The sequence below is a fragment of the Zeus faber genome, assembly GCF_960531495.2.
Source record: "Zeus faber genome assembly, chromosome: 3".
Lineage (NCBI taxonomy): Eukaryota > Metazoa > Chordata > Actinopteri > Zeiformes > Zeidae > Zeus > Zeus faber.
Window position 1 is genome coordinate 17,925,151 of NC_137190.1, and position 25,373 is coordinate 17,950,523.

At 49.9% G+C, this 25,373-nt stretch overlaps 2 protein-coding genes across 2 annotated transcripts in view; one reads left to right on the top strand and one right to left on the bottom strand.

Annotated features, from left to right (window-relative positions):
* The window catches only part of gse1b (Gse1 coiled-coil protein b), a gene marked incomplete at both ends in the record, with an annotated part of 61,064 nt that extends 44,585 nt beyond the window's left edge, over positions 1-16,479 (top strand). Inside the window, 14 exons of the mRNA XM_079997562.1 lie at positions 700-908; positions 6,499-6,665; positions 6,838-7,020; positions 7,996-8,175; positions 9,140-9,516; positions 10,114-10,450; positions 11,762-12,414; positions 12,661-12,773; positions 12,878-13,136; positions 13,808-13,921; positions 14,081-14,449; positions 15,066-15,437; positions 15,867-15,970; positions 16,336-16,479. Of these exons, the coding sequence (XP_079853688.1) occupies positions 700-908; positions 6,499-6,665; positions 6,838-7,020; positions 7,996-8,175; positions 9,140-9,516; positions 10,114-10,450; positions 11,762-12,414; positions 12,661-12,773; positions 12,878-13,136; positions 13,808-13,921; positions 14,081-14,449; positions 15,066-15,437; positions 15,867-15,970; positions 16,336-16,479 (3,581 nt within the window). The remainder of the gene's footprint in view (positions 1-699; positions 909-6,498; positions 6,666-6,837; positions 7,021-7,995; positions 8,176-9,139; positions 9,517-10,113; positions 10,451-11,761; positions 12,415-12,660; positions 12,774-12,877; positions 13,137-13,807; positions 13,922-14,080; positions 14,450-15,065; positions 15,438-15,866; positions 15,971-16,335) is intronic.
* Positions 16,480-20,205: 3,726 nt separating this feature from the next.
* Positions 20,206-25,286, bottom strand: gins2 (GINS complex subunit 2). Its single transcript, XM_079997367.1, has 5 exons — positions 25,127-25,286; positions 24,288-24,402; positions 23,875-23,974; positions 23,644-23,770; positions 20,206-20,477 (listed from the first exon to the last, which is right to left on the bottom strand). Exons 1-5 carry the CDS (start codon positions 25,214-25,216, stop codon positions 20,349-20,351), a joined length of 561 nt encoding a protein of 186 aa, XP_079853493.1. The 5' UTR covers positions 25,217-25,286; the 3' UTR covers positions 20,206-20,348.
* Positions 25,287-25,373: the final 87 nt, after the last annotated feature.

Genomic DNA, 25,373 nt, shown 5'->3' on the forward strand with positions numbered 1-25,373 from the left:
CACACACACACACACACACACACACTACCAATGCAGTGGGAACAGCAGGAGGTATGTGAGTGTGTTGTGACCCAGTTTGACTGTCTAATGCTCCATGCACACCGAGAGAAGACAACATATACATATGAGATATACAGTCCGGAGAGGAGACAAGGTGGAGGACTCGAAAGAAAGAAATGCAGAGTAGGTAGACATGACATAGAAATAGCAGAGGTGGCTGTGTGCATGTGTGGGAAGAGAAAGATAGAGAGAGAGAGAGAAAGAGAGAGATGTGAGGAGAGCAAGGCGTGTGACCAGACCATGACCCTGCACCAGGGTTTCCCTGGAGGGCTTTGTTAATGTGACACAGCTACAGTATAGCAGAGCAGCTCATTGGGCCGCCTCCTACCCCCTGGTGTGTGTGGTTGCCACATGTAGTATTGGCTCTTGTGATGTGTGTCCTTCAGTACGTCAAGGCTGTGTGGCTTACACGGCGCTGCGCATCCTGATCACTGACACTTGGCAAGAGCCCTGGGCCAGCGTTCTTGATGTGTCTGTGTGCACGTCTTGTCTCCAGTGCCGCTGCCATAATTTGGTCCCTAATGAATCAGTTACCACAACGTTTGGTTCCTACTCTGCATCGCGGTGTCTGGAACACACCACAACGCATTTAGTTTTTCTATCAACGTACTCATTTCAACTCTCCCTCTGTGTCTCCAGCTGGCTCCTCCATCAGCAGCGAGTCCTCTCCAGTCTCGTCCCCGGCCACGAACCACAGCTCCCCAGTCAGCACGCCCAAGAGGGGGCCCCTGGGCCCCGGGCCCGTCCTGGTCCCCTCCGGAGGCCACAGTGTGCCAAATACCCCTCCCGTGGTCACCATTGCTCCCACAAAGACCAGCAACGGCATCTGGAGGAACGAGGCGCGCCAGGTGACAAAACTCACCACACACACACACACACACACACACACACACACACACACACACACAACCTGAAGATGCTCATCCTTTCAAACATTTGGTCTGGTCAAAATAGAAATGCTTGTTTGGGCTGTGTTTGACTCTTCAGAGAGGATCTTGAACCTGCTCTTCTTTTTCCACTTCCATTTGATTATTTTCAGCTGGGTGTTCCAGCCTGTTTTCCTTCCATCTCCTCTGCACCATCTCCTCCTTATCCGGCCGTCAAGGAAACATTCCCATGTTGTTTGCAAACAGACATGCACATAAGCACACACGAATGCAATATACACATACGCGGGGGGTCTCAGGGGATTAGTGGATTTTCTAGTCAGCCTACTGTACAACCCATGGCGTGGCAGAATGTATTTGACATATGTACATGTGATGAAGCTGACAGCGCTATGAACTCCCACCCCAGAACACCCCCCTGCCCACCAGCTCCCCCTTCACTCCCGCACCCCCACCCCCGCCTCCCCATGCCCATGTCTGTTCAACAATGCCAGCTGCCACCAGGGTGGCGAGGTGAGAGCCTCAACGGCAACTAACATCTGTGCTAACACCCTCCACCCCGCCCCCACTCCACCCCTCAGCCCACTTAGCCCTCTTGCCCTTGGCTCAGCCCTTCACGAGTCCACAGCTTTTAGCCCCCAACCCCAACCCCACTGCAACAACCTCCCTGTCTTCACCCCCCTCCCTCCCCCACCCCATCACATCCAGCCTCATCCTCTTCACTCAAGCAGCCAAGTGATTCCCTTCCTCCGCCTCACAGAGAGGGTGAGGGGGGGGGGAGAGCTGCTTGCTTTGATAAGGAGTGGATTATGGATTATGGCCTTGCTTTAAGCCTTCTTATCTCAGCTCAGGGCTAATGGTCGAGGGCAAAGACACAGTTGCGGACAGCACCGGAACATACAGCCACACTCTGGAAACACAACAGAGAGTAGCTTCATGGTTCCCCAGAGATTTGGGGGTGGGGGGTGGGGGGTTGGGGGGTGGGGGGTGTACTGAGCGCCCCGCCACCCCCGATACATGTGGAAGCGTCCAGGCCATTGTCCTCCCTTGCATGGACCACTGACCTCCACCGTGGGGACCCTGTAGCACCTCACCCATGAGCCTTCCTCAGTTGAAAGGTCAACTGGAGCCAGAATGGTGTGGAGGGAGGGGAGGTGAGGGGCGGGGGGTTGGCTCTCCCAAAGTGATGTCACACACTTTTGGTTTCGCTCTTGCGCATGGAATGTGTTTCTACGGGAGAGAACAGAGGAAGGAAGAATTCAAGAGATAAATACACACATAAGCTCAAGTGAGAGTGTTGGTGTGTGTCTTGTCTTGTGTGATTTGACGGGGGATGTCTGGGCAAGGGGGGGGGTCCATCTGACATGGCCGCCGTGTCATTGGGTTTGTGGTGCCTCCAACAGTCCGGGGGCCACCCGGCCAAAGAATAGAGAGGTTAAAGGAGGTGAGGTGGTGGGGGGGGGTCCGAGGGGGACAGGAGGAAGACAAATGTCAGCCCGACTACCCCCTTCACCATTTACGCCCCACTACCCTTATTTACACCCCGCCCCTTCAGAAAAAGCCAGCCAAGTAGGGCACAGTCAAACACACACACACACACACACACACACACATGCACGCACGCACGCACGCACGCAGACACACACACACACACACACGATAACCTAACCATCCCTGTCAAACAAAGACAGTTCTGTCTGGCCCTCTTCTGCCACTCCTAATCACCGATCAGGAGGGCTGAGGCATTGTGGAACGTCAGAGAGGGGGAGTGGTGAGATGGTGGTGTAGGGTGGGAGGTGGGGGGGTAGCAGAGTGTGTTTTTGTGTGTGTGTGTGTGGGGGGGGGGGTTGTCAATTGGTGATTGATGTGCGCAAACATAAGAGCGAGGGAGGGTAAGAGTGAGATTTTAATCCCTGACAGTCTTCTTGGGGTGGGGTTCCTCTTGTCTCACTCCACTGGATGCCCCGCAGAGAGGACTGGAAGAGAGAGCCACATACACACACACACACACACACACACCCACACACACACACACACACACACACATCCCCAAAAACACATACAGACGGATGGAGAAGAGGGAGGATAGGGAGATGACGAAGAGAGACTGATTGAAGACAAGAGGAATAAAGAAAAATGAGACGGACTGAGAAATGTGCAGAGGCAGCAGTCTGGTCTGAAACCAACTCCTGTCGAGCATCCCTTAAATGTGCGCGTGTGTGTGTGTGTGTGTGTGTGTGTGTGTGTGTGTGTGTGTGTGTGTGTGTGTGTGTGTGTGTGTGTGTGTGTGTGTGTGTGTGTGTGTGCACGCGTGCCTTTGAGCTTACTTTTTCCGTGCATTAGAGGAGTTGATTAGTGTCTCTCTGGTGGAGATATGCGTCTGTGTCTCTCAGGGGGGTCAGAGGGAAGGCGGAGGGGGGCGTGCTGGTGCGTTGGCATTTTGCTTTAATGACTGCAGGAGTCTGTTCCCACTGCTGCCTGTAATTGCTTTTTAATTGGCAATTTGGATTCATGGCTCCATTTGAGAGGGCTTAAATGAGTGCTTTTCAATGTGCGGGGTCTCCCAACCCCAAAGTACGAGGTTAGCGAGGCCCCAGCTCGCACAGGAGGAGGATGAGCTCTAATGAATGCACGTTTGGGCATTTCCTGCGTGCGTACGTTCCCTGAAATGTGTCTGGGTGTGTTTGAGGCGACATCTCTTTTCCCGGTTGAAAGTCTTTTTCTAGATGTGCGGCTGAATGAGGAAGTTTTGGAAGGGGCGGTGGAGTGCTCTGTCTTCCTGCAAGTTAATGTTTTCAAGCGTCGATGCAGCCGTGCAAACAGGCTTATCTGAACGTATAGGCGCACAGCTCTGAGCATGCAGGTATTTTCGTCCCCCCCCCATCCATTTTTGGTTTGTTTAAGAATAGGATGAACTTGTTGGCTGTCGACTGTAACAGAAGTGTGTTTAAGTTAACGACAACTCAGGTATAGTCACGCTTTCGCCGTATTTTTCTGTAACTTTGCTGCACTTTTCTGTCAAACGTTAAAGTTGGGGTTCATTTGTACGGTGCTTTAAGGCAGTCAAATAGGTCAAACAGTCAAATGGCCGCCGAAAGTGCAGTTTTGCAACTTCAGACCGCAGTTGCACAGGGGAAAACCTCAAACCCCCAAAATGAGGAAAGGACGTCCAGCGAGGGTGCAGGGTTACGCAGGTGGCAGTGAAAACGGTGAGATCGAAAAAATGTCTCTCTCTCATCCTTAGGTATGTAACAGCGTTCGATCAAATTAGCGTTAAACCAAAAGGGAACACAATGACGGGCACCAAAAGCCGACGCGCAGTCAACAAGTTATCTGCTGATCAAAAGCAGTTGTTTGCTTTTACAAATAAACATTCCCCACGCCTCTGACTGGTATAGCTCTGTGAAGTAGTCTTTCAAACCAATATAAATAATCTGTTGAACTTGAACTTGAACTTAAATAATAGGGAAAAAAACATACAAAATAATAATAATAATAATAATAATTATAATAATAACAATAATAAATAATACAAAGACATACAACATACAAAAATACTCATGTGAGCCGATGGGTGCATCGGAGGGCAAATGTCGATCCAATGAATATATGAAATGTTCTTTTCCTTATTTGACCTGAAACTATTGAGATGGATTACAAAATAGTTAAAAAATAGTTACTTATTCAATTTGCTTCTGATCCAGAATCTCAGGCTGAGGAACTGAGGATACGTTTCCCACTTGTACCTGAAATGTACTTTTGGCTCACGGGACGGTGCACTGGTACAACTTCATCACGCTCGTCAAAGGACGGCGGCGGGCGGGTGAGGGGTGCCGCCACGTCCAGTGTGCGCTGCATCTGTGTGGGCGTACGATTGAAATGTAGTTATTGTTAAATGTTTGCCAGCTTGCCCCAAGTCACAATGGAGGGTGTTCCAACACTCAAGTTAAAGGCTTCGAGACAGTCACAGCTTTTAGTTTGGAACAGAGGGAAAGAGGGGGGTGGGTTTGTCTTTTGAAAATAGCCGAGGGTCACCGCATTTTGTCTTTTCCCAGACCGTATCTGATTTTGACTACTTGTGACATATCTGAACCACTTTTCCAAATGGCTGCTCATCGGCACGGAAAGCTCACCTTCTCCCTTTGCTTGGGAAGCTGTTAGGTGTGTGTGTGTGTGTGTGTGTGTGTGTGTGTGTGTGTGTGTGTGTGTGTGTGTGTGTGTGTGTGTGTGTGTGTGTGTGTGTGTGTGTGTGTGTGTGTGTGTGTGTGTCTGTGTGTGCGTGCGTGGGCGCGCTTCCTCAGTGCGTGCGTTAGAGGAACGAGGGAGGGAGGGCCAGGGCAAGGAGAGTGCCTGTGTGCCTGGCTGCCTAGTGAAGCGCAACAAACAACAAGGAGCAAATGCTAACATTAAACTGCCTGAGAGAAATGCGGGGTGTGGGGTGGGAGTGAGGGGGACAGCGGGGAGGACGGGGGGGTGGTTCAAACATTGAGAGCGTTCAATATGGGATGTTGGCGCATCGGTGTCAGTGTGGGTCAGTGGCCTGGGTGCAGGAGGGTGGAGGTAATGGCGGACTAAATGGGATTTGTTTTATCAGTGGGCAGCTGTGAGAGGGTCTCTCTAATCCCAGGAAAGGCAGAGGTTGCAGTTCACGGGGGCGAGGGTCCCAGACGCCCCCAGCTTCTCCTCTCCTTTCTCCCGTCTTCCTCATTCCTCTCTTCTTCCCTTTCCCCTTTGTGTTTAGATTTGTCTTCACATTTCCTAGAGAGAGAGAGAGAGAGAGGGAGGGAGAGGGGCTTGCGGGAATGCTCTCCCACTCTCTCGGCGTGAGGCCCTTTGTATCTCTGAAGCAGTGGACCCGCCTGCTGGGGGTGTGTGTGTGTGTTTGTTTGTTGTGGGGCTGAATAAGTGAGGCCAGGCCAGCAGCCGAAAGGAGAGGAAGAAAGAGAGGGTTAGAATGGAAAATTAATCTGTTAATCTGTGACACACCTGCGTACAAAACTGTGTGTGTGTGGGTGTGGGTGTGGGTGTGGATGGCTGTTGATCGTAAGGAACACCTATCGTGTTTACAGTTGAAGAGAATAAAGAAATGGAGCTTCGCTTGAACTGTCTTGCAATGCACGCACACACACATACACACATTTACTGTCTACTGTCTCTGCCGAGAGAGCTGTTTCTCAGTTCCTTTCACAGGGAAGTTGTGTGTGTGTGTGTGTGTGTGTGTGTGTGTGTGTGTGTGTGTGTGTGTGTGTGTGTGTGTGTGTGTGTGTGTGTGTGTGTGTGTGTGTGTGTGTGTGTGTGTGTGTGTGTGTGTGCGTGTCTGTGTGAGAGAGAGAGAGTGTGAGGGACAGCCTGTGAAAGGAGGAGAGGCAGAGGGAGGGATGTTGCCGCTTCTATTCTTCCCGCTCTCAGGACGGGCTCCATGAGCGTGGACAACCGTGTCGGTCACAGACCCTCGGGAACAATGACTAATCCTCCCTCTGTTCCTCCGTCTCTCTCTCTCTCTCTCTCTCTCTCTCTCTCGCTCTCTCTCTCCCCCTCTCCCTCCCTCCAGGCCGAGTCGGGGCCTCGTGGGGCCGGCAGGGAGCGCCTGGGGGCAGAGGTGGCCCTCACACAGGAGAAGGGTGGCCCCTCAGTCCCTGCTCACATCTTGGGAAACCCCTATGCCTTCGGTCTGACCCCCGGCGCTGTCATGCAGGACTCGCGCTTCCAGCCCCTCAAGTGAGTCACACAGCGCTCATGTGGTTCCACTCGCTGGTGGAACTTCTCACAAGTTGTTTCCTCTCACGGCTTCATGGGTGTGGTCGATTCCGAGTATTAAGGCAACCACATATAATCCACAATAAAGTGCCCTGTTCTCACCCGCACCCTCCCCTCGTCTCCTCCTCCTCAGCCTGCCCAGACAGCTGTCTCACGGAGTGCCCCCTGGTGCCGTACCGGAGGAGTACCTCCGCGGGTTCCGGCCCTACGCCACAGCCGAGGATGCGCTCCGCATGCCTTCCTTGCCATTGGGCCTGGACCCCGCCGCCTACTACCACCCCAGCTACCTGCCCCACCCCTCCTTCACCCCCTACAGGTGAGGCCACGAACTGCACCATTATACAACTCAGGGAATCCCCTTTCCCACATGGAATCCGTAACATATGCTGGATAAAAAAATATCTGCCAAAGGCAGTAGGTAGTTCTTCCCACATCAACCTCCTTTACAGAAAAGTTCCGCATGGAGTCTGTTCCCACATCGATGGCTGTTATGGATGCATTACGTAATGCTCGTGTAAGAGGTGTCTTAATGTCGCGCGAGACTAGAACCCGACACAATCAGGCTCGTTTTTAAGACCAGCTTCTTGTCTTTGCAGCTGAGCACCACGCTTCGGATCGGACGTGCCATTTTTCCGAATGTTTTTTTTTTTTCTTCCTGAAAACAAAACAAAAAAATTCACACATACTTCCATTCACAGCTGTACAGGCATTTTTCCTGGAAATGATACTAGATCAAGAGTGGGGAAATTTACGGAAAGACATTCACGGAAAATCAAGACCGGCTCCTTTTCCCATATGGCGCCAATACGGAACATTGCCAGTAGATTTACTGCTTTCAGTGCAAGTGGGAAAGGGAGTCGAGTGTGTGGGTGCGTGTGTGTCTAAAGTGAGAGATGGGGGATGCCCCTCGCTTTGGGCTACGAAGCAGGCGCTGTTCCCCCGGTGTGTCAGCTCAGCAAGCTTAAAGGATTGCAGCACCCATCACACACTGCGCTGTAATGGATTTAATGAGGGAATGAAGCATATATAACACATGCACTAACACACACACACACACACACACACACACACACGCTGTGGTGTCGTGCTGCAGTGATGGAGGTTAGCCAACAGGGACTGTCTCATCCTGGGAAGATGGAGGAGCCTGTGATGTCTTTGTCTCCTGTGGGAGAAAAAGACACGCGGGTTAATGAAGTGAACAGCCCAGCGCCACGAGGGAGGCTTACTCTTTCTCTCATCTTTATTTTATCTCTCGCTCTCTCTCTCTCTCTCTCTCTCTCTCTCCTCTTAGGATGGATGACCCGTTCTGTCTCTCTGCGCTGAGGTCACCTTTTTACCCGCTGCCGGGAGGTGGAGCCATCCCCTCCCTCCATCACTCCACCGTTCACATGCACCTGCCTGGCGTGCGCTACCCCGGGGACCTGACGCACCCCTCGCTGTCGGCGCTGCAGTCGGAAAGACTCTCCGAAAGGTGAAAAGCCTGGACACCCGCTGCCGCTCACCCCGGGGTGCCTGCGGGTTCTTAAACAGTCCTAATATGTCTTATATTTAGTCTTGGAAATATTAGGTTTTAAAAGTCATGAAATGGTCTCCAGGATCCTAAGAGGTCGTTAAATGTCTTAAATTCAGTCTTCCAAATATGAGGTCTTAAGACGGGTGTTCAATGTCTCAAAGAGGACCTAATTTGCTCCTTTTTACACAAGTTAATATAGATCTCTGCGGTCGCCAAAACAGTTTTTGCAAGTTTTTTTTGCTGTAAAATGGCAGTCAGATTATGCATTCTAGCCATTCTAACATGCCTTTATACCACAGTGTTCCAAAACGGGCTGTTGTGTGTAGCTTTAATTGCAAATGAGCAGCCACGCCTCTAGTTCTGAGCCAATGGGGTTGGAGCTTTACTCCGGATTCCGTGGTATTTCTCTGTAAACGTTCACTGATTTCACTGTAAGTAAGTTCCGTTCAAATCACGATCGAAACCAGCAATCCAGTTGCTGAACCGTCACTCATATTAGATCCACAAGGCCTCATTGAAAAGTTTGCTTTCGACTTTTCACACACACACACACACACACACACACACACACACAAAGGTCTGCAGGTCCTTATAAAGTCTCAAAACCGGATTTTGTCAGATTTTATTGAACCATATATTTACTTCAGTAAAATGAGTCCATGTGCATCATTCAACTTTTCTGACGTTATAAAATTCTATTTCTACGGCAGAACCTTATACTTACCTACTAAACGCTTTGTCCAGAAATCAGTCTAAAATATTGATTTAATTATCTTAAAATGGTCTTAAGAAGTATGAAATGAAACCTGCAGAAACCCTGGCCGACTCGCTAGCCCGCGCTTAGATGACACAACGTCCCTGCTTCTCTCACCGTCGTCCATCTTGTGCTTTCCATAACGTCTCCCCCCCTCCACCCCTGCAGGCTTCAGCTGGAGGACGAGCTCCGGCAGCGAGAGCGGGAGCGCGAGCGGGAACGAGAGCGGGAGCGCGAGAAGGAGCGGGAGCGCGAGGCGGAGCGGGAGAAGGAGCGGGAGAGGGAACGGGAGCGGGAGAGGGAGAAGGAGCTGGAGAGAGAGAGGGAGCGCGAGCGCGAACGAGAGCGGGAGCGGGAGAGGGAGCGAGAGCGGGAGAAGGAGAGGGAGAGGGAGCGGGAGCTGGAGAGGCAGAAGGAGCGGGCGCTGCGGGAGAAGGAGCTGCAGGCGTCCAAGGCCATGGAGAGCCACTACCTGGCCGAGCTGCACGCCATGAGGGGCCAGGAGGAGCGGAGCAAGCCCGAGAGGCTGACCCCCAACCGGCCCGGTGGGTTTTACCGTAGCACCGCCTCCCCAAAAACGTCTCGCTTTTCCCAAACACCAGCAAAAGATACATATCTTTTGTAAAGTACAATATGTAAAGTACAATATGTATAATTCCTACCTATAATATATACCTACAATATTTCTAATATCTATATAATATACATATCTGTATATGACAATTAACCATTAATTGTGGGAGCACTTTCTTCACACACATAATAGCTGGTGGAAGGTCCGCCACACATCTTCATGCATAGGACCGTGCACACAAATGGTTTATCCTTTCGCATTTTTGGATGGCTTTACTTATTCATTAAATGTATTATTTTTCTTATTTGATATATTTTTTAATTTGCTTTTTCCTATGTATTCTTTTGGTTTTTGTTTTCTGTATACGACTTATTATTACTTTCATATCAGCTTTTGAGTTTACTGAGCAAAATTGTGTCTAAAACTATTTCAAGTGTATATAAAGGTTTATGGGGCGTGAAGGCTGTTATTTTGTATGGTAACAAACACTGTCACTGTAATAGAAATAAGGTACGAAGTAGAAAAAAGAAAACCATCAAAGACACTGACTTTCCTTCCTGTTTTACAGACAAAACCAAAGAGCCCGCCCTCCCAGCCCCCAAACCCATCCCGCCCGTCCTCCACCCTTCCATGGTCCAGTCGCATCACGCCGTCCCCGTCCCGGGCCTTGTCTCCGCCCACGGCCTCTACCTGGGGCCCGGCGCCGTGGGGACAGCGCTGCCTTCCACCATGCTGCTGCACAGGAACAACGAGGAGGAGCGCTGGTTGGCGCGGCAACGCAAGCTGCGGCAGGAGAAGGAGGACCGCCAGTACCAGGTGTCGGAGTTCCGCCAGCAAGTCCTGGAGCAGCACCTGGACCTGGGACGGACGGGCGACGCGCCGGAACACCGGACCGAAACGCACAGGTCAGAGCCCCGCCCCCGCCCCTCGCCTGAATCTCCTCGTCCGAGTCGCCGCGGAGACGCTAACGTACAGACGTGGCACGCGTCCAGGGAGATTTTGGCTCCGATTCTGTCTGTGTTATGGAGATGAGCCGCCTCAGGTGCTGGTGGGCCTCAGGCAGGAGAGAGGATTAAATCCAGTGTAACTCTGTTCCTGCTCGCGCTGTCACGGCTGTGAAATCTCAGCTGTCATACAAAGAATTGTATTGTATTTTATTTTTGTTGTTGTTGTTTACACTAAGATAATAAAAAGCCTAAAATCCTAGATAGTGTAATAATACACATACACCCTATGTAGAAAAGCCCTTTACCAGCATGGGAAAATATATAAGGTACTTTTCCTCAACTCACTGGAAAGGCGCCATACGATTGCGGAATATAACTATTTTCAAAATGACTGCGCTCAGGCCGTACGGCACAAACATGAGAGCAGACTCGCCGTGTCTATGTCTCGATTTTTTTGGGTACAAATTGAGTTCTCAGTGCTCTCTCTTTCGCGGTACAGTATATGACTTGAGTGTCTAAGCTGTACAAAGGCTACATTTCAGGTAATCCTCCCAATCCTTGCATCATACGAGCTCCAAACCCTTCCACTTTTAATACCCTGCATGTGCCTCTGTTTGCAAAGGGGCCGACGGAGCGATTGAGCTTCATGACCGACTCAGGGTGAGAACCGAACTGGTAGCGCATCAAAGACGCGACGGTAGCGCGACGGCATCACCGCGAGCACGGCCGAGTTGATTGGTCGCGCCGAGGCCGACGCCGCAGACAGCTTTGGCGCTGTTTGCCGCGTGTTATCGTGCTTTAAAGATGGACGTATTTCTTCGCATCTCCCCTCCTTTGCTTGTATTCCGCGACTCTCTCCATCTCCACCCCATTCCGTCCCATCTCTCCATCCACCTGCTATCTGTGGCGGTTCTTTGTCCCTTTGTCCCTCTCCATCTCCCTCAGTAGACCGCGTACTGACCCCCTCCCTCCCTCCCTCCCTCTCTCGCTCTCGCTCTCTCTCTCTCTCTCTCTCTCTCTCGCTCTCTACCTGAGCTAAAAGAGCCGCTCACATCAGAGGCAGCGCTGTGTCTGAAGGGTAGCGCGTGCCATGTCCTCACTTTCCTCTGGGCTACTCTGCTGGAGCCTGATAACACAACTTGTCTCAGGCTCACCAGCGCGTTGACAGAAAGAGGGAGAGTAGCGGCGCGAGGAGGAAGCCCAAAACGTCCCCTCTCCGGAGACTATGGGCCGGGACGTTCATGCCGTGTCCTCTTTGTCTCCAAACAGATCTTTACCAAACCACCACGACCCTGCCAACCGGGACCTGCACCCTCACCTGGGCGCCCCGCCTCCCCTCATCTCCCCCAAGCCCCCCCAGCCCCCCCGGGACCACCACCCTCCCCCCACCACCCTGTGGAACCCCGTCTCGCTCATCGACACCTCCACGGACTCCAGGCGCGGCCACGAGCTGCCTGGCGTCGGCCTTTACGACCTGGGGCGCCTCCCCCCGGGGCCATCCAAGTACGAGGACGGCGTCCGCAAGAGGGAGGGCGGGGGTCTCTCGGAGAAGTACCCCGTGCTCCGGGGGGGTCCGCCGGGCCTTCCCGAGCCCAGCACCTTCTTGGCCGAGCTGGAGAAGTCCACGCAGTCCTTCTTCAGCCAGCAGCGCAGCTCCCTGTCTCTGTCCAGCCAGTACGGCGAGCTGGGGGGCAGCGGGAAGAACGGCGGCGTGCTCAAGGGCTTCCAGGGACACCAGGGGTCCGGCAGGCACGGCCAGGGGCTGGCGCCAGTCACAGGGTCGGGGCTGGGGCCAGTGTTGGCGGCCCCGAGCGCGGGCCCCGACGCCACGCTGATCTACGACGAGTCCCTCCAGCAGCACCGCAGGCCCGTCAGCAAGCTGGACCTGGAGGAGAGGAGGAGGAAGGAGGCGAGGGAGAAAGGTACGTGAGCCGCCGTCGCACGACTCCTAACGGACGCCTCCTCGCATTCTTAGACGTTCAACGGCTTGGAGGTCAAATGTATCAGGGATTTTCTCCTCCAATATGAACCACCCTGACTGCTCCAGTCATCTGGGAGCGGCCCACTAGCTGTACCTGGAGCACAGGCTCAAGACGTCTGCCCCTCAGGCTCACCCCAGTTTCAATTTCGATTGGCGGATGTTTGACGCTGAGGTGTCCGTGCCGCAGGTTACTACTACGAGCAGGACGACTCGTACGACGAGAGCGACGAGGAGGAGGTGAGGGCTCACCTGAGGAGGGTGTCGGAGCAGCCGCCGCTCAAGATGGACGACTCCACGGAGGTAACGCTCCCTTCACATCACACCTCTTCTCTCGCAGGGAATACGAAGCGCGCGCTCGAAGATTGTTGTGTTTTGATGAAAACCGTTCCTCTCTCCCGCTCCAGAAACTGGACTTCCTGGGCGTGTTCGGCCTGACCACCGTGATGCAGCGCGACGAGCTGGTGCAGCAGAAGAGGAGGAAGAGGAGGCGGATGCTGCGGGAGCGGAGCCCCTCGCCGCCGGCCCCGGGCTCCAAGCGGACGCCTCCCCCGCTCAGCACGCGCTTCACCCCCGAGGAGATGGACCGAGCGCCCGAGCTGGAGGAGAAGAAGCGCTTCCTCACCATGTTCAGCCTGTCGCACATCACCGTGGAGCAGAGGAGAGGTACAGCACCGGACGCCGCTCGGCGTCCTTAGAGAGCGCTGTGGGGAGGGACGCCTTTCGGCCAATTGTCCAATATGCAGTGCTCTTTCAATGCCACGCAATCGATTAATTAACATTGAAGTGCATTAGCTTGAATTTGCATTTCGAAAATGAGCCGTTAAACCACTAAATCGGACCACATATTTAAGCCCTCCGCCCCCCACGCAGATATTCCCTTTTGTGTTTGTACACTTTGTTAGCTTCCCCAAAGAATATAAATAGCTAAAATTCCAACTTACATTATTTTTTGATAGGGTGTAATAATAATACACACACACATACACACAGAGTGATGAGGCCTTGGGAGTGGCAGCAGTGGGCTTACAGTTATCCTCTTCTAATCCTTTGATTTGAGATGTGCTGCCTGCAGATGGCTGCTCGCGGCCTCGTACACACAAACATATTCATTATTTGCTCAGATAGTGCATAATGCATAGCTACTGCAGCGCTTATGGACTTGTGGTTCAGGAACACAACTGGGACTAAGGTTACAGAGATTTGCAAGTTAAGCTCTCGCTCTCGTTCTCTCTCTCGCTCGCTCTCTCGCTCTCACTCTCTCTCGCTCGCTCTCTCTCTCTCTCGCTCTCTCTCTCTCTCTCGCTCGCTCCCTCCTCTCAATCTCACCCTCCCAGATAATGAAAGGGTAGTGGAGCTACTTCAGGCTATTAAAGAAAAGACCGTAACCTTGGATACCATCAGACATTCCCAGCATCCTCTGTGTAAGAGCCCTCCAGCGCAGTGCTCTGGTAAGAAATGCAAATCCATACGTCCCTGTTGATCACAACTGAGTGAAGGATGCAGCTCAGCTGCATTAATGAAATCTAGAGGATACATTGATGTTAGGGTAAAGAATATATATATCATTGCCACATCTGAAGTCATGACCTTTCTGTTTGTTTGGACAGAACCCGCCTTGGCTCACACCCCTAATGAATCGGAAGATCCGTCCGCCACCCGACCACACAGTCCCTCGCCGGCACACCGCCCGCCCTCCCCCGGTGGCCATCCCAAGCCCCCCGGGGACACACTGAGACCAAAGGAACCCCCTTGTCTTTCTTCGGCTGTCTACGCGGACAAGTCGTCGGGCCCCGGCGACGGATCGCTCTCCAGGAAAGGCTCCGGCTTGCTGAGCGGCCCCCCGCTGCCCAAGGAGGGACATGCCAGCCTGAACGGCCGCTCCAAGCCCTGGGACAGCTTCACCCCTGAGGAGTTTGCCCAGCAGTTCCATGAGTCTGTGCTGCAGTCCACGCAGAAGGCGCTCCAGAAACATAAAGGTAGGAGACCTGTCACAATTCAGTATTAATACTACTTACTGGAGGTATTTATATAACTCCAGGCAAGCTCTGGTGTCAACATGTGAATTTTTATAGTGATATTGATATTGTGAGTCTTTTTTTTCTCTATTTTGTCAATTAAAATGCAGCATAAACAAAAAAATATAAACACAATGGTAAAAACACACACATGAGTTCAAGATTCAAGTTTCAAGATTGAGCAGTCAAATGATAAAAGGCAAACTCAGAAGAATGTGCAAAACAAAGTAGGAAGGAAAATAAATAAAAAATATATATTCTATTCTTTATTCTAAATAAGGAAAACAATATTTACAAGAAAAGCAAAAATGTAAACGAAAAACATATATAGTGAAAATACAGGACAAAACATCCATAATCAAAAAATATGGAATCAGGAAACATATACGTACATCCAAGAAAATCTAAAATAGCCCATAATCTAAATACATAAGAATGAATGTACACTGTGCATGGATGTACAGGAATAATAATACATATAGTACCTATGGTATGAATTGTGAAGCCGAATTTATATGAAGTAAAGTCTCGCCCCGGGTAACCTTGATAACCCTCATTTCTAACCCTCTGCCTCCAGGTGGAGCATCGGGGACGCCAGAGTCGTCGCAGCTACAGGACTCCTCCGTTCGCTACAACATTCCGGAGCTGCAGAGCGCCCCCGTCCGGCCGTCCCAGTCGCTCGCCCTCTCGCTCGCCCACTCCGTCCCTCACCCGCACCCCCTTGCACACTCCCACTCCCACTCCCACTCCCACGCCCACGCCCACGCCCACGCCCAGCCCAACGGTCAGCACTTCTCCCTGCTCCCCCACCGGGACGCCCACGGGACCAGGGAAGACGTGTCCGGGCCCGAGGACTCGGACGAAGACGACGAAGACGAGGAGGAAGTTCCCAGGCCCAAGTGGCAGGGGATCGAATCGATATTTGAAGCCTATCAGGAATACATTGAAGGTATGCATCGTGCACGTCTATATCACTGGCGATTTTGTGTTATTAGCTGATTTAAAAAAAAAAAAAAATTGTGAAAATGTAGGAATACCGAAAATAATATTTTTTACTGATGGTTCTGGTTCACTACTAATATCTTGAAGTACAAATCTGATCTATTACTTGTACTGTACCTCAGATAATTAGACTGTGGGATTTGATTATTATGTTATAAGAACATAACAAATTGCATATAATCTTGCAATATCTAATATATGTATAAATTGCGATAGCGATCTCCTACCACTAGATGGTGGTGTTTGAGTGTCTTTACTATACACTCCAGAGGGCATTATGGATTTATGTCAGAAGTTCAAATTCAACAAAAAATTGAATAAATTCCAGAGTTTTCTATAGACACACAAACCGACAGCTTTCTCTCCTCTCTCCCAGAGCAAAGCACGGAGCGGCAGGTGTTGCAGACGCAGTGCCGGAGGCTGGAAGCTCAGAACTACAACCTGAGTCTGACGGCCGAGCAGCTGTCTCACAGCATGGCGGTACGAACAGCTTCACCGCAAGCGGCTGTGTGTGTGTGTGTGTGTGCATGTGTCCAAACCCGTCTTTCGTTTGCATTTGATTTTACTGTGTTGCACGAAAACCTCGAGGAGATGCAAAGTTCCACCTCTTCACGTGTGCGTGTGTGCTGCCCCTCCCCGTCTTTGGGCGACGCCACTTGTTCAACAATGCAAAGAGACAGATTTAGAAAATTGTAATAATTAAAAAGTCAAGGCTCGACATTGACGGTTGCCCAGTTTCCCCGGACACCATATGTGCTGGGGTTTGATTTTTAATTTTTAATGTAGCATTAGTGGGGTGTTAATAATTACAAACCTGAAAAGCTGTTTGTGTCCCGGTGATGCAGGAGCTGTTGTCCCAGAGGCAGAAGTTGGCCATGGAGCGGGAGAAGCTCCAGGCCGAGCTGGAGCACTTCAGGAAGTGCCTGACGCTGCCGCAGACGCACTGGCCCCGAGTCCAGAGCCATTACAAGGGCTACCCCCCCAGGTGACCCTGCCCCGGGACCCCGGGGCCCCGGAGCCGCCACCACCGCCACCACCGCCACCACCACCGGAGCCGCCACCGCCGCCCCCGCTCAGACACACGCCTGGGGTTTTGTTTCCTGTCGCCCCCGACGGAGGAGAAGCTGCGGCTGGCGAGACGGAGCGCGGGCGAACGGACCAAACGATGAAGGACAAGGTGTCTCTGGACGCGCCGCCGCCGCCGCCATTACACGCTCGTTTGTGTCTGCCAACGCCACCGCACCGAGCAGGGGCTGAGGTTTTAAACTCACACACACACACACACGCACGCACGCACGCACGCACACACACACCGGAACTTACACAAAGTGTAAACGGAGCCCTGCTTCTCACAGCCACACAGACAATCCTGCCAAGGGGAGAGTGGAACGCCCCCCACGTCACCAAAAGCATCAACCCCACCCCCCGGCCAGTCAAGTCAAACTGATGGTGGTTTGTTAGTTGTTGTTGTTGTTTTGGTTTTTTTGTTTGTTTGTTTGTTCCTTTTGTTTTTTGTTTTTTTTTGTATTGGCCTTTTTACTTTTACTTTTTTACTTTTTTTTTTTTTTTTTGTATCGGCCTTTTTTTATTTTTTTTGCATTGGCCTTTTTTATTTTTTATTTTCTTGCGTTGGCCTCTTTTATTTTATTTTTTATGAAAATGCACTTAAGAAGAAAAAGAAACCCTGAAGAACTACCTGGTGGTACTGTGTTACAACAAAGAACTGTTCACGTTAAAGGTGTGTGTGTGTGTGTGGGTGCGTGGGTAGAGAAATGCACATTTTTTTGGAGAGAATAAAGGAAAAAAAGTTTTATTTCAAAAATAGAAAAATTTGAGAATTAAGAATTTTAAAGGTGCTTCTGCCTTGTATTGTATATAATATGAAGACTAAAAAGAATTTTGTATGTTTTTATTACGTAATCAATGTTTTAAAAATTAAAAAAAAAAGCCTGCCATTTTTATATATATATATATTATATATATATATTATATATATAAAAATATATGTTAATGCTTTTTTTTTGGGGAGGCGGTGGTGGGGTGTGGGCGCATTGCTTCTAGTGTTTGTACCGCTGCTGGCCAGAACACGACAGCTCATTTTTGGGAGAGCGAAAAACAAGGTACAGTGCTCTCTCTCCCTCCTCCATCGCTGGGACCCGGTTCCTCCACCCTCCCCTCCACACAGACCCACCCGAAGTCCCCAAAACACACCCGCCGTGAGCTCCCACAGCACCGCGTGCCTCTGTTTGAACACCCCCCCGCCCCCGCCCCCGCCCCGCCCCGCATCCATCTTTTGTCTTTGTTTTTGTTTTTGTTGGTGTTCTGCTCTTCCCGGGTGGAGGAGAGGGGTTTCAGGAACGTCTGTTGAGTTTGTGCCTCGTTCTGTTTGTCGTCCGGATGAAGGGCTGTGGACGGAGCCGCTCCCAGCAGCCAGCTTACGCTAACGCTACGGCTAAGGCCGAAGCTGACGCTAAGGCTAATGCTAATCAGGTAACCCCCCGAGTTCTTTCCGGGCCTTATCCACTCATTCGAGCCTTTACTTTTCCTTCGCCCTCTCTCTCTCTCTCTCCCCCTCTCTCTCTCTCTCTCCATCGGGATGCGGTGACGGAGGGCGGCGTGGGTTTGCGTTTTTTAAGGTTTTGGGGGGAGTTTTTTTCAAGCCTTACAAGGTCACGAAGACAAGCAGCCCCCAACCCCCCCCCCCCCCCCTTCTACAGGAGCCATAACAGCAGCTAGTGCCAAAATGGAGACAGATTTGGCGTTCCTCTGAAGCGAGTCACAGCCAACACTTTGAACAGAACGGCCAACTTCCCCCCCCCCCCGGCGTTGTTCTCCTCCACCTCAATTCCGGCCCCGCGGTGGCCTGTCCTGGAGGAGTCCGGAGCCACGCCGGAAGCCCGACGACGTGGGCCGGAGGTCTCGCTCGAGCGAGATACCTCCGGTGCGTTTAAAATCTCTCTAAAAACGACTTCTTTTTTTTTTTTTTTTGCGCCACGTTTTTACTCTCTCCAAGCCCCCCCGCTGTTCGGTCCCGTCAGGCTGATTTAAAGGTGCAGTGTGTAGAATTTACGGAACGGACTTGGCAGAAATGGAAGATAATATTCATAAATATTGTTTGCATTAGTGTATAATCCCATGAACATAAGAATCGTTGCGTTTTCGTTACCTTAGAATGAGCTGTTTTTATCTGTTTTTAACGCTCCACGCAGACCACCATGTTGCACCGCCATGCTTCTTCTACAGTGGCCCAGAACGGACAAACCAAACATCGGCTCTATAGAGAGGGGGTTTTTTTTTGTTTTGTTTTTTTATTTTTTTGTCATGTGGAGGGGTATTCGGTCGGACCCTCGGCGCGAGATTCCGCTAAATTCTACAAACTGCACCTTTAGCGAGGAGCTTCAGAGTGTCAACCCTGGAGCCCGGCACCCGAACTTATCTTATTGCACTTGCATCGCCCTGGTTCCGTGCTTTGACTGTGTGAATGGAAGGACCCAACCCCAACCCCCCCAAATAATACAAATAACGCAGCGTACTCAGTTTACAGAGCGTTGATTCGACGTGATGAAGGGGCTTTTAAGACGGAACCCCCGAAAACTCAACTTCACTGCAAAGGCGTCTCTCTGAGATGAAATAAAGTCGGTCGAATTGAGTTTGTTTTGGATTTTTGCTTTTTGAGCTTGGGTTTTATTTTTCTAAATCTTGTGTTTACCTCGTTCGTGACGGGGGACAAAAAAATCCGTCGGAAGAGTCAATGAGGCCGCCAGCTGCGCCTTCCACCTATAAAATGTCCCGGCGGCCCCCCCGGTCGTTTTGGGAGCCGCCCCCGCCGCCACGTTATTGCCCTTGGATGGGATGATGTTTTATTCGACAGTGAAATGTGCCACATGTTGTGTTAGGTCCTTCCAGCGTATATGCACAGGTGAACCCATCTTCCCCTTCATTATTTATAATGCAGATTCCTTTTGTTTGTACGTGGCCGTGCGCAGATTCCATTCAAGCGCGAGACTTTTATTCTCAATAAACACGTTCCTCCCGTTGACAGATGGAAGGGACGGGGGGGGGGGGATCTGCCTTCTTTCCACAGCAGTACCCAGCTCCAACAGAGTGCACAGCCACCCACCAGTCACGCTACGTCAGCTGCCAATGGAGGGCCCCCGCCCTCACCACCACCCCCCGTCCCCGTCAGCCCACGCAATAGCCCCCTGACTCAGTGGAGGATGTCTAGATGCTGTGAAAATTCTGTTTTTAAAATAAAATGAAAAAAAAAATGTACTTGTTTGAATTCCTTGTAATGTAATATATTCTTTGTTGAATGTAGTTATTAGGTATTTATGAATATGGCTGTGATTTCAAACAAAAAAGGAAATTAAAATATTTCAAAACTGCTCCAACTTTTCCTTTGTTTTTGTGGGAGTGGGGGCGACCCCGCCTTCAGAAAACTCCCGGGTTGTTTACATTTGAATTCAATATAACCTTAAAGGAAAATAAGTGTATATATAAGTGCATTTTTTTTTTTCCATATATCCCCTGGAGGGAGTACCTAATTATTTTGGTATTCTTTCTCCGACAGCCTCACTATCACCTCAAACAGGTAAAATAACAGCAATTCAATGCAATTCAATTCCTTATGTACGGAATAGTTAACAGATGCAAGCCACAGGGAAAAGAGCAATAATATATTTTATTCTAAACTCTGCACAGAGAATAAAGACTCCTCTTCCTTCAGTAGAAAATGGTGATAGTCCCCTCGCTTCACTTTGTTTCTCTGAAAGGTCAACGCTTGTAGAGTCTTTTTAAGTCTTTTAGTCGCCACGTGGCTGCACTGCGGCCCCCCTGCGGCCCCGCTGCATCCCGCCCCTCAGTGGTCTAGGGCTTTTCCCAAACCGGATCCCGGGTGCAGGTTGGAGCGCAGCTTGTACATGGAGTTGAGCGAGTCGAGCAGGAAGCTGCGCGTGGTGTTGATCTCCATCAGGGTCAGGTTGTCCAGCTACAAGGTGGAGGACACACGGTCAAGGAGGCGTCGGCTTAAAAACTTCTATATGCAATGAGGGCGAATTAATCAGAATCAGAATCATTGACTGGCTGAATTATGTGGTCGTCTGTAGGTCACTCCAATTCATTTCAATGATGTGGGGTACGTGATCACATTGTGTTTTTGACAGACACAAACACACACGAAATCAAATGTCATTGTCGACAATAGAAAATGAAATGGTTATTGCACCATTTCATAATACAGAATATAAAAACAATGTTTTCAATTGGATTAACATCAATTCAAATAACAAGTACCATTGTAGCCACAGAATCGCACAAAACAGAAATTAAGAGAAATGTATAGACAGGCACGCATGAGGTACAATTATATATGTATAATATACATATAATTATATTGGATAATAATATCACATTTAAAGGATGTACCCCTTCAAAGGACACAAAAAGAAAAAATATTTCTTAAATATTTTCTTAAATACTTTTCACAAGTTCCCTGGCTAAGGGCCGCAGACCCCACTTTGAGAATTACTGTTTTAGACGACTGGGTAAACATATGATTTCAAGATTTTAGTTTGGGTTGAGATAACTTGTGATATAATATTTATTTATTTAATATATCTCATTATCTTGACCCGCCATTAAAGGGTCTAAATGAATCACTTAAATCAGAGGTCACTAATTGGCAGATTCAGACCCAGGCGCCATCCTGTCCGGACCCGGACCTGGACCTCATAAATTATTGAGAATTCCTACATTTTGACGGAGCGTTTCTATTTTAATCGGCACAAATTTTATCGCCTTTACGGTACTGGAGGAGCGGTCCAGGAACGCCCCGGACAAAATGCATGTGTTGTAAATCATCTCGCGTGATGTCACTCAGCCAATCGAATACTAACACATTCATTCGCTGCCCGACAACGTGCTCACGAATGTTCCCTTAAAGTTGCTTGGATTTCGGGTCAACACAACAAAAACATTCACTGACGGAGAGGTTGCGAAGGGGTGCATGAGCACGGGAGCTGAAACCTCATTTGAGGGGAAACCAAAGAGAAGAGTTTTGTGAACAAATAAATAACAATGCCTGGCACCATCGGACGCAGAGAAGGCGGAAATGCCCACCCAGGGTGCGCTCGGACGGCGGGACGAAGCCATCCCTCAGGCTCCGTGCGGAGGCTCGGCTGTGGAGGAGTCCGCTGGCGTGTCTCACCACGCTCAGCCGTTGTTTTACGGAAGGTCCTTCAACGAGGAGAAGGAGGAGGAGTTCTGTGAAGACCTGTTGCGTGCCACACCCCTTCAGACCAGTGACAAGAGGAGAGGACATCCACCCGGCCATGAAGGAGATGGTCGCCAACAGGGGGACGGAGCCCAAACGGGTGTTTTCAACGCCCGACAGACGGAGCCCCTGCCGTGGTCGGGAGGGAGAAAGGAGACGCGGCAAAGAAGGAGGACAACCCTGAGCTCACCTCTTACCATTTGGATTATTCATCCATGTCTCCTGTGCTCCACCCCGGGCGGACGGGCACGCCGAAGCGATGGACACGACTATGATGAGAATCCCTCAAAGAAGCGGACGCAGAGCCGACGACCTCTCGCTGCGGCGCGGCGTCGGAGGGCTCAGCGAAGGCGATGTGTCGGGAGCGCTTTTGGTTCCGTCCGTGGGGGGAAACCGCAGCTTTCCTTGGCACCGGCTCGAAGAGCCAAAAGGCCACGCCACTTTCTCTCTTTTAAGAAGAGAAGAACATCGATGTTGCGGCTTTTGTTTTGTTTTTTTGGTCGATATCACTTCACACCTGAATTTATAAAGCAACAGGGCGAGGACGATTCAGTTTTTGCGACCCGACGACAGCTGTTCGCTCCTTCCGGGAGGGGGGGGGGGGGGGCTTCCCAACGGCGCGGGAGAGAGCAGTCATCTTTTGTAGACATTTGTTGAGCACCTGCAAGCCACACCGTTCCAGCCCAGATTTCAAATCCTGGCAGGACAAGCTGAAGCTCGGCCTTGGACCACGGTCCAAGGCCGAAGCTGTCGACGCGGTTTGCTGAAGTTCACAATTAGCTGTTCATTCAGAACCGGTTCCTCGTCGAGGATATCAGGGGGTCCTCAAAGGAAGCCACGCAGCGCTTCAAGTGGGCAAACGCTGGGCCTCTCCAAATGAGATCTGATCTCCAATCAAATGTGGCCCCCGAAGGCGCATTTTTGGAGGAAGTGACCCTGCCACTTTCCGGCTCCAAAGACGTCTCAGAGGCAGCTTTGCCAGGTGTGAGGAAAGTAGCCCTGTGCATATGGACCACGTCTGGCTCCACAACGAACATCATTAAAACCACATGTGGTTCAAGGCTCAATGAGCACCTGCACACGACACCGTTCCAGCCCGGATTTAAAATCCTGGCAGGACAAGCTGAAGCTCACTTTTCCTCACTGAACAAGAGAAAGTGGCGATAGTGTGATATATGAGGGAAAGAAAGAGAAAAGTGTTAAAGGCCTTCGATCGTTAGGGTTGTTCATTTTTTAATTGTTCGTTTATTCGATTAGTTAAGATGTGAAATGGAGTTAACAAAAAAGAAGGGAAAGGTCAAGGTTTTAGGATGCAAATCTTTGAAAGGCTCCGTTGTGTATTTTATTTTTAAATGCAGCCCTTATTTTATTTGAAAAAGAAGAATATTTATTTATTATTCAATTTATTTTTTTATATATATTTTTTCTTTATTATTAGTACTTATTATTTATAATCCATCCAGTTCAATGGGGATGGTTTGGATTATAAATGAAAATAACCTGGTAAATTAACCTGATAATAAATATTGTTTAAATATTATTAAATTGTACTTATTTGATTCGACAGTCAGTTGTTGACTATATACAGACGTTGATACCAGGCTACTTCATTATGGCTCTGAATCATAAAGCAAGTTAGACATTACAATGCTCTAATTGGACCTCTCTGAATTTTAATTGAATACCCCTGACTTAGATGAATCAATAATAATAATAATAAATAATAATAATAAAAATAATAATAATTAATGGAGTCAGATGCATCAGTTATGGCAACAATAGTTGGTCCTAAAAAGATAATATGGTGCGGTTAGGTTTGGAAGGTACATGATACAAACAGATCAACACTGAAACCTCAAGGCGGGGGGAAGCCGCTTCTGACCTTGGCGTGCGCTTCCTGCTGGCTGATGAAGCTGTCGGCGGAGAGGCGCAGCTTGGCGATGCGCGTGTCCCAAATGTCTTTGACCAGCGTCCGGATCTCGTCCGCTCTGGGGATGTTGTCGGACGCGCTGTGGGGGGAGGAAACAGACGGATCCACACGTGGAGTCAAAGCCCGGCCCCGCGTGCGAGGAACCAGGAACGATACGAGTGACGCGGCGGCGCCTGCACTGACTGGTTGAGCAGCAGCTTGGTCAGCTCCATGTAGTACGGACTGGGAGGGGGCGTGAAGGCGTCTTCTTTCCTCTCCAGCTCCCGAATCTCCTCCAGTTTCTCTGCGGACGTCGAAAACGCGGCATCAGCGCTGTAGTGGTTTTCCTGTCAACTACGGTTATCCGATAATTGGTTTTTACGTCCGACCGCCAGAGGGGAATTTATCCGAAGATAATTGTCTTCAATAGAGTCAACCCCTTACAAATCACAGGCGGGACAACCTAATGGCTCCACGAACGTGGAAACATGCGTCCAACTAATGCACTTTTAGGCTTTATTCCAGGGGCACCGTTTAAAGAGTTTCATTTTAAAATGGGATAGTATAGTGTTTGATATGCTCTATGAAAAGCCAGTGATTTGTTGTTTCCACCTTACCAATGTCCATCCACTCTGGCGGCACAATCCTGCATTTCTGTCTCTGCTTCAGATTCAGGGCCAGCCACACCGGGACGTCAACAGGTAATCCGGGGTTAAAGGGGCCCAGGTCACCCTGAAAACAAAAGAATCCGATGACGGTGGGAATGCGCCGGCCGTATCGTTTCACATGGTGAAGTCGCACCCGGCGACTGTGAGACAATCCTCTGAGGGTTCTGTGAATTCAAAAGCGATTCGAGAGGAGTCGTTCGCCCGGGGAATGACGGCGATCGTTCAAACGTCAGCGGAAAGACCGCATCGAGAATTATGTCGGAACAGCTCGGAGCAATTCAAGAATAGTCCTCCACGACCACTCATTCAAGCAAAAATAATGACTGAATATCGTTCGCTGAGGACTGATCATGATACTTTAGGTCTAAGGTTGTAACACGCTGAAATGATTTTTTTTGGGGGGGGGAATTGTGTCAAACACTTTCAAACAGTGTCAAACACTTTCACTTGCATGTTGTGTCTAAAAGGCGCCATACAAATAAAGGGTATTACTGTTATAATAATAACAACAACAACAACAAAAACAACAACTGCCTTCTCTCAACGTAAAGTACTTTGAGTTTCATAATAATGCTATTACTACTACTATTACTACTTCCAACACTAACACTACTAATTATTATGTATTATTATTCGATCTTTGACTCACAGACAGACCTGCCCGTGTTTGTGTCTGATGAGCTCACATCCAAACACTGTTTGTATCGTATTCTTCAGGTTTACGGACGAGACGCGTCGTTCGTTTCCTTTCAGTTCGAAGGCTTGAAAAGAAGAACTCACTCACTTACCCCGATCAAATAGATTTTATCGAGACTGAAATTCGGAATAATCTTCACAGACTCCTTTTCGGCCAGAAACTCTACTTCTGAGGGGTCCATAGTTTGCGTGTGTGTGTGTGTGAGTGTGTGTTTGTATGTGTGTGTGTGTGTGTGTGTGTGTTTGGGTGTCGATATTCCCGCGCTGTTTGGGCGGCACGACGGAAATGACGTCGTTGTTTTGTTTTTTTGTTGTTGTTGTTTTTTCTCCGTCTCGTCT